At 37.6% G+C, this 19,462-nt stretch overlaps 1 protein-coding gene across 3 annotated transcripts in view; it reads left to right on the plus strand.

Annotated features, from left to right (window-relative positions):
- Positions 1-19,462, plus strand: part of LOC145986395 (diuretic hormone receptor-like) — a 942,340-nt gene that overhangs the window by 712,674 nt on the left and 210,204 nt on the right. For all 3 annotated transcript variants that reach the window (XM_083120362.1, XM_083120363.1, XM_083120364.1), the window contains exons 4-5: positions 9,655-9,841; positions 14,700-14,793. In XM_083120362.1, the coding sequence (XP_082976488.1) occupies positions 9,655-9,841; positions 14,700-14,793 (281 nt within the window). The remainder of the gene's footprint in view (positions 1-9,654; positions 9,842-14,699; positions 14,794-19,462) is intronic.

Consider the following 19,462-nt stretch of genomic DNA (forward strand, 5'->3'; position numbering starts at 1 on the left):
GCCACTGTTATTTACAATAACCTTCTTACAAGAAAGCCCAGTGTGACACCAGTGGTACATCGAGATAAAAAAATACTTATATTGACACCCAATAAGATTCCCAGTAACAAGCACAGCATAAATCGAATCACTAAACATTAAAAATTATTATAACATTTTAATACTACACTTCCAACACATATTTTTAGTTCTAAATACTAGAAACCACACTAACCTGTACTATCAGCTTCCATTCTATTGACCAACATACACCATGACAAGAAAATGCGATGGGGTAACTCTGAAACTTAAAGAACTGAACGGAAGCCAACTTCTGCCATTAAGAGCATCTGTGGCACAACTGGACGCTTGCGTTTTCCTGGGTGACTTTGCTTCGAAAGAAGAAATTTTTAAAAGTGTGACACCTGAGTACCATGCGGCCTTTAACGATATAAGTTTTAATGTATTTTCATTAAAGATACACAATAAATAGTGTCTCCAAGTTGAGGATAGTACCAAAATGGCGAGTCTTTATTACAGATCGGCGGATAAGTTCGGAATCATTGACTTTTTGATAAAAGCAAGAGACTTGGTGGAATTAATTGTTATGCCACTTACGATATGCTCAGTCGTGCAGCCAATCGCCATCTCCGTGCTGGCGGCCACCGTCTTGAAAATAGTCCGCCGTATTGAATATTTTGGATATGATATATCTCGGCAACAGTGGCACCAATCAACTTCGGGTTCTTTCAGAAATATTTAAAATACTGTAAACGTTCATAATATTACAATAAATCTCTATACTTGAAAATTAAAGATAGTAGTTTTCTAGAAAAATCACTATTTGTAATATTTTACTTGAATGACGGCGAGTTAAAAGTCTTAATAATTCTCGAACCACACAATAGTATTTTATATTTTGTAAGGTTATGAAATGTTTTTTAGAAGACTTTAGAGGAAATAAACTCTTAAAATACTATTTTATACGTATATATATGTAATTTTCCTTAAAAACATTTTAAAGAGAAATACAATTTATATACACCTAAATTAGATTACTGAATATTGGATTGAATGAATAACACATATTCAGTGTAATTGGTGATACGAAAATAATAAAAACTATTTAGAAATTATTTTGTTATGAATTTTACATGAGATCGTTTCCATTCTTTCATCAGGTCTCAAAATCGGATTCTTCACATTCGCATTATGTTGTAGAGGTAACATTTCCCATTCAACACTTGGATCGTCCAGTGAACTGTTTACTTGCTGCGTATTTTATGATTTCTCTATAGTTATCACCAGCAAGTACATAATATTGTCAGCCATTGAGGTATCCAAGGACCACTGTTGGTCTGTACTCCTCCACTAGAAATCAGGAGAGCTGGGTTGAGAACAAGGTCATTTACAACAAGGGTAACAACCCTGTAGCTATAAGTGTTGGAGGTTCTTTCATGATGCAGAAATTGTATTAATCTAACATCCTCATGTTGACAAAAGTGGATCAGAATAGCACATTCTAACCATATCAAAACGAGTACAAATGATTGGGATGTTTCCCAATAACTATATATTTCAGGAAAGCCTTTGCTGAGAACACATTTCTCTTTATAAACGTTTATCCTCTCCTTACAAGCTAAGGTTCCTGTCCCAGAGCTGGTCCCTGGAGACACAATTGGGGGCGTTGAAACCTTATTCGTACCGGATTTCATCCTCTGTATTAGAAGTTAGGACCGGTTGACCAACGGGCGACGAGTCAGAGGTAGAGCACACTAGAGTGTGTTAAAGAAACACTAATTGAATAGTTAAGTGATTGAGATTATTTGGTTAGCATTCCAATCGATTATTAAGATGGAGAAGTTAGGGGCAGAAGGAATAGCACCATAAAGGGGCAGATGCTTATCTCCGGATCGTCTGGACGCTGGATTGATCAGCTGGGCGCTGGTCGCGCTGGCTGGCCTCAGGCGTCTCGCCCCTGGACAGGCCCCGGCTTGGGCCCCATGGCTTCTGGGCAGCCCTGTAGACGATACTTCACGTCCGGCACTGTCGCGCTCTCGCGACCCGATCTCGATCCTTCACGTTCTTGTTGGCTTCTCCTCCTGAGGAAGGTTGTTAACCCCATTTATAGTGCTCTCGGGAGTTGGGAAATACTTAGATTAGGTTTTCTGGGTATAGCCGGTAACGTGCCACCCCTCCGGGAAAAATTTTCCAAAGGAAAATTTTCTAGAATTTCGTCAGTAGTCCTGGTGTAGAGTCGGAGAGTCCATTGTATGAGAAGATGATGGAAAAGTCGTTTTCCTTGGTTCTGCAATTAGAAGAATGAGAAGTTGAGAGATTCGACTATGATGTTTCGTACCTGCCTGTTCTTAAGGTGCTTTTTATGATTTACGAGTAGGGAGAATGGAGTGTTTTTGTATATTAAAATAATTTACGTCTAGCATTGGTGATGTTAATAAATTATTATTATTTGTACTTTTAATTTCATGGCCGCGCCTCCGAACATGTCTTCCACTGAAGAATAACAAGGCGTCTGTTTTTTTAGAGGATGTCTGTCGAACTTCCAGCCCCCTCAGCTGGCCGGAGGATTGTTTGTATTCCCAATGTAGGCACGTTCGGTTGGGCGTTTTTTTGTTGATAGTAACAGATACCTTGACATACTGATAGCGGCTGAGCGAGCGGTGAATTGTGCTGTGTGAAGTGATTTTTATTTTCCCCTGACAGTGTTTTTTTTTTTTTAATGTGACATGAAAGGTGAAGTGATATTAGAGTCAACATTCTCGTTTAAAATCTAAGACACTAAAATTTAAAATATACAAAAGGGTAATTTTTTCCTGTTGTATTGTATGGATGTGAAACTTGGTCCAATACATTAAAAACAGGAACATATATTAAGAATATTTGAAAATATAATCTTTAGAAAAATATTTGGACCTAATAGAGATGGGAGACAGCTAAGTAGAGAACGTTACATAACTTCGGACAACTGCATAATTTGTATTCATCTCCAGATATTATTAGAATGATTAAATCAAGGAGACTTAGGTGGGCAGGTCATCTGACACGAAAGGGAGAGGAAAGAAGAGTTTACAGGATTCTTTGGAAACCTGATGGTAAGAGACCTGACATATGGCCAAGACGAAGTTGGAGAGATAACTTTTAGATGGGCATAAATGAAATCAGCAAGGATGGAAAAGATTGTATTGATATTGTCCAGGATAGGGACAGATGGAAGTTTTGTGTTGCTGCAGCCATATACCTTCGGGTTTATGAAGGCTAGAGAGTGAGTGAGTGACGTAAGCTCAGAACCTTTCAGTCTTTAAGATCGGATGAGTGAAGAACTTGCAAGCAAAGGAACAGATTGGTGTTGGCATGTTATGAAATGCATTAGTTCAGATGAGTTGATAGCAATCACAGGGTTCAACATAGTTTGGAAACCACTAACTTCAACTCATCCACGTGATGTAACAGCACTGCTGCCTTAATTTATAGATGACTAAATAAGTCGCAATGATGTGACATGGGTTTGACTTCACTCAAGAAACCGTGAATCCTTTGAAACCATGCCAGTTCCAAATATTGCTTGCGACCAACCAATATTCAAAATATCAAACTGGATTCAGTGGTTCTGATCTGGCCACATCTATTTGGAGACGATAAAAGAGTCATTATGTTGGGATGATCCACGTTTAAATGTCCGTCTTAAAATGCATGGTGGTGTTCTTGCTGGATGAAGCTAGATATATATACTCTGGAGAAAAATTCCTTCTTATTTTGTACGAGGGATTAGTTTGGAAATGCTTGACATGCTAGGAAAACAGTACGTGCGCATAAGATTACAACGTGTGTAGTCTACAAAGTGCATATGGATACCTTGTCAATTATAACACAAAAGCTGACTCAAGATATCTCAATCTTGAAGACTAGTTCAACCAAGGAATTAAATAAGCCAAGACCTCTCAGTGTGACAACTTAAATGAGACAGAACTTCTCACTTTTACCTGGCAAATAGTCTTCATGAAATAAACCTCTCTCAATTCATCAAATCTCTGTGCAATCTGCAGTGGGTTTTCACGCGCAAGACCATTACAACCAACCACGAGGTACTACACTCTGTCCCGGGTATCTGTGGAGCAAGCGAAAGAAAGTAAGTCTCTGCGCTAGTAGTAACTCAAGAGGTCTGGACCAATAAAAACTCTGCGAGGCAACGGGATGGCTTGAAGGGGAAAAAGAGACTGCAGTTCCCAGCTGTTTGCATCAGCGAGTACTGCTACAATGAGAAATTCATAACAAAATATTTTGTAAAACAAATTTCAGTATTTTTATGTAATCAATTATAATGAGCATGGGTTTTTCCTTTCAAATAATATAACACTTTAATCCTGTATAAATTTAAATAACTCCTATTTTCATAAATCACATTAGGTTTTATATAAATTGTATTTCACATAAAAAGTATTTTAAGGGTTTATTTTGTCTAAAGTCATCTAGAAACATTTCGTAACCTTGCAAAATATAAAATACTATTGTTTGGTTCGAGAATTATTAGAACTTTTAACTCGCAGTTATTCAAGTAAAATATTATAAATAGTGATTTCTCTAGAAAACGACTATTTTTACTTTTCAAAAAAAGAGATTTATTGTAATATTATGAAAGTTTACAGTAGTTTAAGATTTCCGAAATAACGGAAGTTGATAAGTGCCACCGTTCCTGAGATATATCAAATCCAAAATATTCAATACGGCGGACTATTTTCAATATGGCTGCCGTCAGCACGCAGATGGCGATTGGCTGCACGTCTGGGCATATCTTAAGTGGTATAACAATTAATTCTACCAAGTCCCTTGCTTCTATCAAGAAGCCAATGATTCCGAACTTAATCGCCGATATGTGATAAGGACACGCCTTTTTGTTACTATCCTCCATTTGCACACACTTTATATGGTGTTTCTTAAATGAAAATACATTAAAACGTATATCGTTTTAAAGCTTATGCAATGGGCTACAACTTTTATTCGAAACACTTTCTTGTCATTTAATTTGTTCAAAAGTTACAAGGCAGAAACTTCAAAAGGTACTAGAAAAAAATCACTTTTAAAATATTATTTATTAAATTACGGCAAAATTGCCAACATTATGGAAACGTAAACAGAATCATTTTGTATCCAATTTAATGAGGATTAAGACTAAAAAAAGATCACCTGACTACGACCATTGGTTACAGATAGATAGGTCAATAACGGAACTGATGTTTTGGGGGGCGCTGGGGGGAAGCAACACGAGGAGGGGCGGGGATCTTTGGGATTTTGCACTACTAGTAGTGTTCTAACAACTGACCAAAATTCAGCTTTTACGGAATTATTCCCGAAATTCGATGTTTTTGTCCTTCATTGACTGTGCTAATTCCTCTGTGGAGTGATGCTGACCTGTGTTTGTCCTTGTGCGTGCTTAGTGTCCCTTTACAACTTCAACTTTTTATAGGCAAGGAGTTTTTAGTCCTCAGAGACAATACAGTTTTAGTTTTTTAAGTAATGAATAAATAAATAGTCTAATAAATTAGTTAGGAAGTTTGGAACAGACCTATTTTATTTTCTTGTTAGGGCCTGTCCTCTATTTCTTTTTATTTAAGAGGTTTATTATTGTTGTTTGATTGATTGATTTGCTTTATTTCACTTCGCTTTTGGGCTACTTTTGGCTAATTTGCGTAAATAGGGATGAGTGATGATACGATGAAATTGATGAATGGACACTCACAAATATCCATGCCCAGGTCGGGATTCGAACCCGGGACCGCTTATCCCCGTATTGTGCGAAGAGCAAAAATAGAATATAAAAATCTATCAATTTGCTTCGTTTTTAATTGAATTTTACCCAATCGAATTAGAATTTGCGGGAGTGGCGATACTAAACAAAATTATTCGTCGCTTCGTGTTCCCAAAGACACCATTGTATCTATTTGAAACCCGATGAAACGTCACGAATGAGTAATAACTAGACAGTCAACCATTCGATCAGGTGGAAAGCCAATTAGCAATGTAGGAAGCCATGTGGATCGTCTGTGACCATTTCGTCCTAGGGGTTTGCACGTTTTTCAAAATTACATTTCACGTGATGCAATTAATTACGCACTATTAAATCGTACTTGAAACGTGCAAAATTTAATTAAATATGTAAAAACAAATGCTCGCGGGGGAGAAAGTTTGATAAAACAGTACAGCAGCATGCGTCATTCAACCAAACTATATTTAGGGATTCATTTAATGTAGAACGCTATAGGGCATGCGCAAACAGTAATAGAAACTGATGTTTTTTTTAAAAAAAAGTTCTCCATTCACCACCCCTGAAGCAGATTCCTGTTTGACGTCACGAAACAAGCAAGCCAACTAACTAAGAGGAAAAAATAAAATATTGGCTTTTGTCTCTCTCGCTCAGAGTGTGTGTCTGTAGGCGTGGATATGCGTGCGTGCGTGTTTGTGCGTGGATACGAACGTCAAATGTTTACTTTTTCGAAACCCATTACACAACAGCTTTGAGGAGCGTGGAATACTCTACACAAAGAATATATTATCACTGACGCTGCAAAAGCTGTTAAGTCGTATAAGTTGTAAGATACGCACAGTAATCAGGGGTTTTCCGAGGCCTATTTCAAAGTCAGGACATTAATATACATTTTGTAAGAAATATCTAGTTAAAATTTATAGTTCTGATATGAATAATAGCAGAAATGTACGCCTACTTTACCAATTTACACTGCACTTTTGTTTCCATCGAATCTTATTAAGAAATTTAATACGTTTTGTAGACCCAAAGTATGCGTATGCGTGTGCGTGATAATCAGGGGCGCCAACGTTTGGTTGGATTCAAATACGTTAGTTAAAAGTTCACAAAAAAACTCACAAATCCTCCATTACATGTATCATGGTATTAATACAATGACGCATCCTAACTGTTTAAGAATCTGTTATTTATTGAATTCAATTAGCAATCTACCACGAATCATGATAACACATACAATAATAATAATATCAACACAAGAACACATTATTGGATGCGCTCGAGCCACATTGGCCCCTATAAGTTGGCGCCACTGGTGATAATATTGACAATGTTTAGTCTTGTCTTTTAAGCAGAACGTATGTTATGGTACGCTACTCGGAACTGATTTCCATAGTGTCAAGGGCAGTATTCATCCATCGAGCCAATCCCCGTGACGAAGCACAGCGCGGTCCGAACCTAGGGGTCAAGAATTCGAATCCTGGCATGTACATATTTGTTCCTTGTTAGTGTCCTTTCATAATTTTCATCATATTAATTTATTAATTAATAATAATATTTAATTTTCACCCATCCTTATCTTAGTGAATAGCCAAAAGTGGAAAGAAGCGAAATAATAAGAAAAAAACAAATCAAGTCGCCCTTCGGTAATCAAACCGAGCCCCTTGATTAAAGCGAGACAGCGTTAGACAGCGACTATTGGTTAAGCTGTAATGATGTTGATGAGTATTTCTTTCAACCGCGTTTTTTACATCTGCGTAGAACATTGTCCTTACCGCGCTCTTGTGGAACGTTCACAGGCCTATTTCCACAGAGGCTCGTGAAGAATCAATAAAGCTTACTTAAAATACTTTCTAAACGTTTAATTCTAGGAATTAATAAAATAGGGACATTAAATTAATTAATTGGAGCACTTGACAATATATAAATGCACGAAATGTGTGCTGAGACGATACTGTACACAATACATATAAATGGTCGTCCACAGGATTCTTTCCAGGGAAGACAAGAAAGGTATTTTTCCATTTTAATAATGGATTTATTTTATTCTCCTCAATTCGAGACGTATAGAACTGGACATAGTTGGGAAGAAAATTAAGTAATTTCACACACTAGAAGGGACTGTAGACCAAATGTCTGCAATTTCCGATAGTTTCGGAATTTCTGCGATAAGAAACTGCACTGGGACTGTCACAACAGTTATATTTTTTTCCCTTCCAGTTCTCTTAAAGGAATTAGGTTTTTAAAAATGCAGTGCAAGAAAACCAGGAAAACACCGTGTTTTTTGACACAAGATGAACAGAAAAGCATCAATACTAAGTAGCGTGGCTTGTGGAATTGTATTCACATATAGGCTGCAATTTACTTACAATTTTTACTAGCAGAAGATAAATATCTAAGCAATCTCGTCAGTTTCTTCACTGTGTAACCTGTGGGGAGTTTGAAACATCTCCACTTGTTCTAACCAAATTGTTTTCATGCAGTGCAAGATTATGTTGGGCACCTCACAAGGGGTACTGTGAACATGTCAGTATTCTAAACGAGATATTAAAAAAAAATTGCCTCCCACCCTAATCATGGACGTCCGTAGATTTTTTCCACGGAGACACTAGCAAGGTATTTTTCCATGGGGCATATTACCCCGATAATGGTGTTGCTCCCTCAAAAACACCTCTTGAATTTGAAATTATCGCATTCCCGCATCCCCATTATAATAATTAATGTAAATTACTGTAACTGAAATCAAATTATACGTGTGAAATGAATACTTTTAGATTGGCATTGCATTGTAAATTACTAGAAAAAGAGAGAGAGAGAGAGAGAGAGAGAGATAAATGTAATAACGATAAGAAGTTCAGACTGTTGTTGCTAAACAGTTTTGTCTTAAATGCAGGAACAATTGTTTGGAGGCCGCCCCCCCCCCCCCGCGCCCAATGGTGGAGTGGTTAGCACATCACGCTACGACGCCAGGGGTCCGGGTTCGAATCCTAGCCTGGACACGGATGTTTGTGTCTATTCATCAATTTCATCATATCATCACTCATCCCCATCTTCGCAAATTAGCCAAAAGTGGCAAAAAAAGCGAAGTAAAATAAAACAACTCAATCAATCAATTGTTCGGAGGTAAAGGTTCGCGCACATTTCAGAGACATTTTTTTAAAAATTTTGCTGTTGATTTGTTATGTGGAGGATGAATTGATTATGTAATGTATTTTTTTGATTTATTTATTTGATGTTTTAAGTCCACTTTATGCACAGTAAGGCTAATCAAGGCTGGACCTAGAGTTTAAAGCTGGATCCGAACCACTATATACCCCTAGCGGGTATCGAACCCGGGACCCCTTGATTACAAGTCGACGACGCTACCACTGTGCCATCGGGGAGGCTAATGTATTTACATAATATGCATAATATTATATATACACCAAACCCTCAATGCAAGAAAACTAAAATAGTGAAATAAAATGAGGTTTTTCTTTCCAGACTGAAATTTCATCAAGGCTTTTGCACCCCCCTAATCAGAGGGTCTGCGCACGCATATGTCAATAATATACTTTGAAAGAGATTTCTATTTCTTTTTAAGAAGTGTAAAGAATATGATAATGGATATGTACATACATACAACTATGTCGGGTCCAGCAAATCCCCTCCCCACTTCGCTCCCCAACAAGCTTCAGGTCAGCAGTGTCCCGGATTTCACTTATGAAATATAGCAACCCTAATCATACCAAAAGTTGAACCCCTCCCCCCTTACGTGAACTATATATACGTCCATAGGCTCAGCTGTATATATTTGGTGTTGTTATGTTGTTGATGTGATATAATTATGTAGAATAGTGACACTTCACCGTAGTGCATATTTTCTGTATTAATTCGGTTTGATTTTTTCTGTATTTCAGATAACGCTACTCGGTTCTGCCACAATAACGGAACATGGGACACGTACTCCAACTACAGCGAGTGCCAGGTGATGCATGAGGAGCAGCCGAGCATGCCAGCGGACTGGGCTGGGACCTTCTACTACTTCGGCTACTGCCTCTCCCTCGTGGCCCTCACAATAGCCATCACCATTTTCATCTACTTCAAGTAAGTGCAATATTTGTTTCTCTACGATCGTGAAAATACTGATGTTGTAATAGCAGAACATTTATAATAATAATAATAATAATAATAATAATAATTCAAGAAAATAGGTAACACAACAGTCGTTTTAGGGCGATGACCATCTACTATCGGAATAAAACTTATGGATACGCGAGTTTGGATTCCTATTAAAAATTATCCAGTAGACCTACACAAATACGAGTTGCATTACAATTTATCTTACTCAATTCTGCGTTAAGCTATAGTAACCAATTCTTTTCAAGCATGCTTCGATTTTTATCGTTGTGCTAACAAAAAGGTGTCGGTTTTATTGATGTTTTCCAAACGACCGCTTTTTGAAATTCATTAAATGAAAAAACTTGTGGTCTGATCGTATTGACATTTAAATGCAGTACAGGTAGATGATTTTGCATACATTTTTTTTAATCGGCCAAAAAATGGTTCATATTAATTTTGTGAAACAACTTTTTTAGTCTTGCATAGTCCTACAGATACGAGCTTTGTCTTGTTTTGAAGCTCTTTGCAACTGATTTTAAAACACATTGTCATTATCACTTCACATTACCAAACCGATTTTTTACAGATTTTCATTCAACGGACTAAATATGTGTGTTGAACGTGGCGACAGCGCTCGCAGTGATAGCCCACAGTTTCCACTGTTCAACGAACGTCGCTGTAGTGACAGCACGTGCGCTTGTTTCAGAATTCCTTCTAGAGCAGCCGTTCCGAAATTTTTTCCTCATTGTAACCTTTAGTTGTAACTAAACGTCTAATGTAGCCCCACCATAGGTTTTCTCCGAATAATGGGTGTTGGGGAATTTTTTGGCTGCCTGATTGGTGGGTCGTTTTTTAATATGTTGGAGGCATTTATCTGCAATAGAGCAAAATGGCATTCAGGCTGTATGTGGAAAGATGGTAAACAAATAAACATTAGAATCCTATGTTTGTTATTTTATTGGGTGTTCCTACGTTAGAGAAATGAAAATGTGAAACACATGTATGCTAAGAAGTACACAATGATAATTAATTTTCATAATTTTTCCCGAGTTATTTGAAAAAAAGTAAAGAACAAAAATGAGTTTGTAAACAAACTGTCAAGCACAATTTTGGAGTTTTATATTACAAATCCTCAGAGTTTCTAATGAGAATCATGTGCCTGCATACCGTGACACAGTTTCTTCATGTCTGGTTGTTTATCTGAAACTTTTAAGCGGAGATTCGGCTCCACATTTAGTATAGTATTTCGCTACTTGTTTTATAGGTACACCACGTATTAAAAACCACTCTCCAACCTGATTGCGAACCATCCTCAAGTAGTTCATGTACCGCTGGAGGTACGCGTACCACACTTTGAGAACCACTGTTCTGGACTGGTCTGCTCTCGCCGTTACCTATATATCTGATAGAAAATAGAATTACCATACAACTAGACACCTTCGAAAGCAATCCACACGGCGATTCACTTGTCTGCACGAGAAATATTCTGAAAAGATGAAAATTTTCAAAATGTGGAATTTCGCAGAAGGTTTTTGGAAATTTGGAAATTTTCGAAAGTACCGAAAGAGGCTGAAGACCTAGCTTCCCCCCAAACAAACTACCTAGCCTCAGCATCGATATGTGATAATTAAATTTATATCTTTCCTCGAAGGTATTGAATTGAGTATCGTGTAAGCTTTGCGGTTTTGAAATCATAAGCCTGTTTAATGGAAATGGTAAACCACTGGATTTCTGAATGAAAATGTGACCACGACAATAAATCACACTGGAACGGTAATTTCATCGAGCACCAATACGCCTGTTGACGGGTTTCATAAGCTTTTGATGAAGCTGATGTACGCCGCAACACATACAATGTCTCTGGTATTTAATTTCGTTGATTAATGGCGTACAGACTAACTGAAACGTGATCGCATATCGTACTCGTATTCATAATTTTTTCAATACAACCTATAACTTGCCACGTCAAAAATAATCTTATTTGCAATCATACACTTGTATCAGGGGTGGGCAAGGGAGCCTATTGCCCTTCGCAACTGCCAAGACCAGGATCTTATATGTACACATTATATTATTTGTATTCCAGCACTACATATATATACTATATTAGGGTACTTCACAAATATATAGAAAAACATAAACTTTGTATTGTTGTTAATCTCACCCTCTCATTTCATGCCAATATATATAAAGATAATTTGTGTAAAGTTTCAGTAAAATAGGTTTATATTTATAGTTCGCGCAGCCGCATTGAAATTTCGTATTGTACGAAAATGGGCAAGGATGCATGATTAAAAATAGAGTTACTTTATATAACTTTTATACATATAAAAGAGAATATTTATATTTATTACAACACAAATATAAAGGACAAATGAAGCACATAAAATACATAACACCTTACTCCTGTTCTGAAATTATTTCTTAATGATACTTTTATTAAACTTTTTCGATGCTCGTGAAACATTTGAAGAAAACATTATTTCTGCTCTTCTGCCAATAGTTGATCATCAACATTTGGTCTTGATACTAACACAGCCAGGCGATTTTCCTCTTCTTTTCCAGATACATCTTGCATCAGTCTTCCGTCTCCGTGTCCCTCCCCCAAGGTGACCTTAGCCTCAGATTTAAAGGCTTTCTGTATCTTAGTCACTAGCTCGGAACGAATAGTTTGGGTTTACCTTCTTTTGGAAGCGTAACTAAGTGTAAAATTATCCATATTTCCACCAAAAACGTCGCAACTTAGCACTTTCTTCCAAGGTTGTTTTCTTCGCCAACCTCCGCGGCGGAGTAGTTAGCGCAGCACGCAACAATGCCAGGGGTCCTGGTTGAAATCCCGGCCTGGGTATGCGTGTTCTTTGTGAGTGTTCCTTAATCAATTTCATCATATCATCACTCACTCAGAGCCGCTATATGCGGGGGACGAGACCGAAAAAATTCCGACCTTGGATCTCCCAGCCCGGAAATCGAAGCCAGGTCTCCCGCGTGGCAGTCACACGCTCTACCGACTAGACAACAACGGCTCAACGTAATATATAGGCCGGATAAACACACAGACAGCTAAACTACAGCTGTCCCTTCTACTCTACGCAGGAAAGATTGAAAAAATCTGCATGCATCTTGTGACGAGCTCAGTTACACGGGAAGCACCACCTCGCGATTATACTCAAGATGCACAGGTACTGAGAAAGCCAGGACAAGCGGAAAAATCTTATTTCCTTAACTAACCGTACACTGTTCAACTTTCAGAGATGTTAAACTTTTAACATTATTCCCCTTTCACTTTATTCATATTAGGATAGCCGGCCCCCGTGGCAGAGTGGTTAGCACATCGCGCTACGACGCCAGGGGTCCCGGGTTCGAATCCTGGCCTGGGCATGGATGTTAGTGAGTGTCCATGTCCATGTCCATCTATCAATCAATGAATCATGTTTAGGATAATAGCACTACACATTAGTAATACATTATCCTTCAACTGCCCATTCTGCTAATTTGCAATAGAAATTCGATGGTGTTGCGCGACCCCTAAATATTATTTGATTGAGCTGAAATTTTGAACAAATAATGTTTATGTATATGTCAAAAAATAGGAGGGTGAGAAGGAAGAAATTCAAAACTTTATGTTCTTAAAGCTCCATAATATATATATATATATATATATATATATATATATATATATGTGTGTGTGTGTGTGTAATATATATATAGTATATATTTTAGTTTCAATATAAAAAAAGAAATTAATTGAAAGGGGTTGTGTTTTGCTATTCAAATTTGAATGCAGAATGTTCCAACATTGTTAAAATTTTATGTTAAAATATGGAATCGGATTCCCTCACATTTTCTCTTTAAAATAAGTCCTCTGGCACTTCTATCTGCCAAGAGCTTTACCCCTATGCTTTGTTTGAAGCCCCATTGAGAATTTAAAAAGATGTAATACTACAAGACAGGTTCCGGAGATCGATTATTTTAAACAATAGTTAGCTGTAGTATAAGAACCCGTGCGATTCTTGCCAACTTCCGTGGTGAAGTAGAGTTAGCATAGCGCGCTACTTCGCCATGGATTTTGAATTCGAATCTCCGCCTGGCCTTTGGTGTTCCTTGTGTGGGCCCCTTCATCAATTTCATTAAGCATAACTCATCTTGACGATTAGTCAGAAGTGGCAGGAAATCCAAGTAAAATAAACGAAATCCCAACCAAAACATGGGATTCTTGCCCTTGAACCCATGCTGTTTGTGTGCAATAGAATTGAGGATGATAATTTGTCGACTGAGTGTACAGTCACAGACAAGTAATGGTCCCATTGGAAGTCAATGGGGTTGTTACAATCCAGAAGTGTCCGTGGCTATACAAGGGCTGAAAGTACATTACTGGAGTCAATATTTTAATCTCTCTTTTTCCTTTATTTGATTTTGGACATTTACCGTCGATCTTCCTTCACTTTTGGTGATGATGATGAGGATGAGTGATGAATGATGATATTATGAAGTTGACGAAAGGACACGCAAGATGAGCATCCATATCCAGGCCGGGATTCGAAAAAGGGAACCACTGGCATTGTAGCGGTCCGTGCTAACCATTCTGCTACGGACGTCGGTTGTTTCCCTTGCATTCCTTGCATTCCTCCTACTCAATTTACATAATAATGCAATACGTTTGCTTATCTACTGTTATTAGTTTCGTATTTGCACAATGAACATTGTACAGGGTGTTGCAAAGAAAAGGTAACTGAACAACATGCGTCCTGCTTACTTTGAGCTACCTTTTTTATTACAACGCCATACAATTAAATTAAATATATAAAGTTTTCAGACATTTCACATGTTTTCTCTCTGTTTACAGGGACCTCAGGTGTTTGAGGAACATCATCCACACCCATCTTCTGTTGACGTACTTTTTGGCGGACCTCATGTGGATCATCTACGATGCCGTTCAGGTAAGGGAGATTTTTCATGCGAATATGAGTAAAGCCCGGAGCGCTGCAACTTTCTTCCTATTGATCAAAGATGAGGGAAGTTGAAGTGAGCTTCACACGGAGTTCTCTCTACGAAAGCGTCTCTCTTTAATTACAAACAGCAATGGACTTCTACCGCAGTCTATCCGCATCGAACTTTTTTTTTAAATATGTCGACACATCCATGTTTCAATTTCCTCCGTATTCATGTTATTGATTTTCCTCCTGAGAAACATGGGACTTCCATTTATTTTGCATGTGTAGCCTACATGTTCTGCCTTCTTGGTTCTAGGGAAGATGGAGTTTTAATTAAAAGCAGTGCAGAGTCAACGTTGGCTCTTTTGTACTCTCGAGAGTAAAAAAAAAAATGCTACGCTGATTCCTTTAGGTTGTTAATTGTTGAGATTGCATCGCTTGAATTTCGAATGAAGCAGTCGTCGGTTTGTTTTTTAGTTTCAATACATATGTTTTTCCCAACAGCAGTCAGGACATGGAGATGTCCAAACTTCTGTTAACATACATTATTTTACTTGTGGTTCTAAAAACAATGGCTGACGTGCATCATTTAAATAATTACAATTTTAATTAGTTCAGTTGTTCGAGGGAAAATGACGAACTAATTCTTCTATTCTCAAAATAATTCTCAGTGGGGCACATTGCACAGTGATAACGTTCACACTTAAATTGATCCGATTAGTTTGTATTACAACAATAAATAGTAATTGCAAAAGTACCAGTAGACATATATTCCAATTATTGCATTGTAAATGAAAAATGGCACCTGCACTTTTGCAAAAACAATAAACATAAATTCAACCATAGCAGGAATAAGTGGAAATTCAATAATTCTAAAACAAATTGCTTTCATACGATTCCGAATCGGTGAGAAATTTTCGTGACACTCATTCTGAACGGCTAATACACAATTCCAGCATGCAATTTTGGGTACAGACTTTATCAATCTTTATTAAGCAAACATATCGTTTGCATATAATACGATCTCATTGCAGAAACTCGGATATCCATCATAATGGCAATTCTTTAGCGATGAAACTAAAGTACACACTATCCCTGATGGAATATTTCAAATGTTAGTTTGAAATTAGCTTCCACTTATACGTCTGTTATCTTTATGTTTCATTTCATGGCCTCACAACTTTATTAAACTACAGGGTGCGGCAAAAAACTTAACTGAAGCTGAACTCATTTATTTCTGAGAAGTACGCAACTGCGTAATACAGTACACTTCATATCAAACAATTACATGTTCAACATGTCTGCCACCATTATTGACAACGTATTCCATTCGTCTTATCATATCTTGGACCATGTTGGAACACTGATCTCGCGTTTAACTTAATTTCATGCAGAATCTATACGAGCGTGCACCAATTTCCTTCACTATTCGAAGAACACTTGTTTCTTCAATTTGAAGTTCAAGGGACATATGCTGCATACTTTCTTTTGGCGTGAAGGTCGGCTTTGGATTTATATGAACATAGAGTTGCAAAACGTTGTCTAATACACGAATGACATTATCATTTGTTCTTTGTGAGTTTCCCTTCACGCTGGCGCTCGGTGAAGAACCATAATGACTGGTTGCTTTGAGTAACTTGAAGCAAAAACTACTCACTGATTGCATTAAAAAAACAGTCACCAATTTCTTCTTTGTTCGACCTTAGTTGTCTCCTAACCCAACTTAGTAACGTATTGTTTGGAGGGGCAGCAAGCTTTCAGGTAAGTTCAGTTAAGTTTTTTTGCCGCACCCTGTAGTTTGACATCGAGCAATTTCAAATTTAATAAATATTTCACAGACATATATTAATTGGCATCCTGCTGTGAAAAACACTACTGTAGGGGAGATTTGAACCGGAAACCCCTAGCGTGGTAGTCAGTTGTTATACTGAGTGGACTACATTATCCTGTTTGTTCGACTTCTTATATGCTTGTTCCCTGTGTTTAAGTCATTAAGTCAGGCCTCCCCGATGGCGCAGTGGTAGCGTCGTCGCCTTGTAATCAAGGGGTCCCAGGTTCGATACCCGGTGGAGGCACAAGTGGTTCGGATCCCACTTTAACCTGTAGGTCCAGTCCCAATTAGCCTTACTGTGCATAAAGTGGACTTAAAACACCAAATCAACCAACCAACCAAATCATTAAGTCACATTATCTGCTATTCATAGAAAGTATTTCAAATTGTAGTCATCTCTGTATTACAATTCAATTCAAATGTTCTTTGTGAAATTGTAAACACTATGTTTTCTTGTGAATTTCACGTATTGAAAAGTAACGAATCAAAGATTTCAGCCACGTATGGGATAACCTGTGCCGTCCGGTATTCCACAATCTTCATACGGAAGACAATAACCTGAGCATACGTAATACGCATACCTACGGTTGGAAAGCCACACACTATCTCTGTCTAAGGTATGTGACCACAATTTACACAGTCAACATTCGGGCTATCTCAGCAATATGACGTCATCCTTAATTCATTTACAGTGGAGTGCCCACGATTTTCTAAAAGAGTTATATGAACATAAAGGATTGTTACAATTTATTTTTTTAAAAAGATTGAGTCTCATATTTTACTTTCAGCTAACGTTCTTGTTACAAAAAAACGTGGGCTTCAGAAGGTTACGATTTCCCTATCCTATTGCCTTCTGTAGGAACTGATTTAGTATTAGAGAAGCTAATTGGGGAAAAATCCCATGTGACATCACCGACTAATTAGATTGAGGAAAGAATAGCTCTCATAGTTTTTCTCTAATAAATATCTGCAATGAATAAATTATACATAGTGTACACAAAATATTGTCGGAGTTAGAAGTAGTTCGTATGTCTATGTAAACCAAAACACATAATTGTAGCTTAAATGCAATCAAAGAACAACTGTTCAAATTTCGTCTGGCAACACTGAAAAGCTGTTACCTCACTCTGTCGCGTGACAGCCCCAGTGTTCAAGATGGCGACCCCTCATCAGAAATCTCGACGTCTCAGTAGAAGTACTTTTTGTAACTACAGTTTGCGAAATGCATTTTACTCGTCACAGTTCAGTGAGCGATCAGACGTGAATTTCGAATTAACCTGCCATGAGGACTTAAGACGTAGGATTGTACAGGCTGTTAGATCCATTACACCGGAGAAACTGAGCAGAATGTGGGAAGAACTGGACTGTCGTTTGGATGTGTGCCGTGTAATACAACGTGCTCACATTGAGTACTTGTAGTGTGTGTAGTAGGTGTTTTATAAACTTGTACACTTACTCGTCCGTCTCATGTAAGGTATTGTATACAGCAAACAAGAGAAATTACACAAATTTAAAACTCCGACATTATTTTGTGTACACCCTGTATTACATTCCAAGAAAAGAACGAAAAAAATAGTCGGTTTTACAAGATATTCGATATGTATGCAACTGGGCCAGATTCTTACCATTTCTCTATTTTCTCAGTCGAATAACCGGAGTTTAAATTTTGTCTTAAGAGTTCTTAGCAATCTTGTAAACATTATTATCTTAGCTGCGGTTTCTCTTTGGCTTATTTTACAAGCTGGGATTGACTTTGATGTCTAATACTCAGACTTCCGTGGTAACATATTCTCACCCGTCTATTCTAATGTGGCTTATCTCATGTATTGTGAATGAGAAGTGCCATTGCTATATATTCCAAACAATTTATTACACCATCGTTAGGTCCAGAATTGGCCACAGCGCATTTGCATTCTGGACATATAGTACATCTTGCAATATACATACAGGTGATTGCACGCTAATGTACGTTGAAGTTGCATTAGCTATGGCATGGATAGACATTTGCTCCCAACCGCAACCATAGCAGCGTAGGCTGTTGGTTACAATGCAACACACTGTGGATATCGTTGCACTATGTCTTGAGCCGCAGGATTAGTTATGATGAGCTCGTTCGACGCTCATACACCATTGAACATATTCTTAAAAATCCACCTTGTATGCGATGTTTGTGGGCGTACGATAGTGTGGACACGGCGCATACAGAGGCTAGTATCAATAGTCGGTGCGAGGACCCGTCTTTCTATTGTTATTTGTTGCTTGCAGATCACATGATTCATTTTCCATTTCGAATAGCTGTAGGGCCATTCGAGTTGAGATAGCCCACGATGAGAGATGCCACACGTGATGCAATTCAGCAAGTGTCTGCGAGAATGCGCTATTTGTTATTTGTTGTTCTCAGTGTGCGAAATCTAGATTGAAGCTTCTTTCAATTTTTGAAATAATCGAGGTAAAAGGTAATCATCACTTTTCTACATCCATGCTAGAATACTAAAATTTACAGCAAGAAACGTGCAAAGAAATGGTTTCCTACTATTTCACGGCCATGTTGTCTTTTAAACAAGCACGACATAATCGGACAAATGCCCAGTTTTACGTAAAGAAGATATTCCGATTAATTTCATGTGAGAAGTGATGTTCGATATTATTTTATTCCTAATTTACTTTAAAACAACAATTGAAATAATTTAAAAATGAAGAAATGAAGATATTTCGTAAAATCTAAGTCAATTCTAAAAAATTAAAAAAAGAGTAAAAAATAATCGATGAATGGAAAATATGCACGATAAAGAAAACAAGCTGATGAAAGATGACGACAACCTAGGAACTATGCTCTGGAATTTT

Source organism: Lepisma saccharinum, chromosome 4, assembly GCF_977018435.1.
Source record: "Lepisma saccharinum chromosome 4, izLepSacc3.1, whole genome shotgun sequence".
NCBI lineage: Eukaryota > Metazoa > Arthropoda > Insecta > Zygentoma > Lepismatidae > Lepisma > Lepisma saccharinum.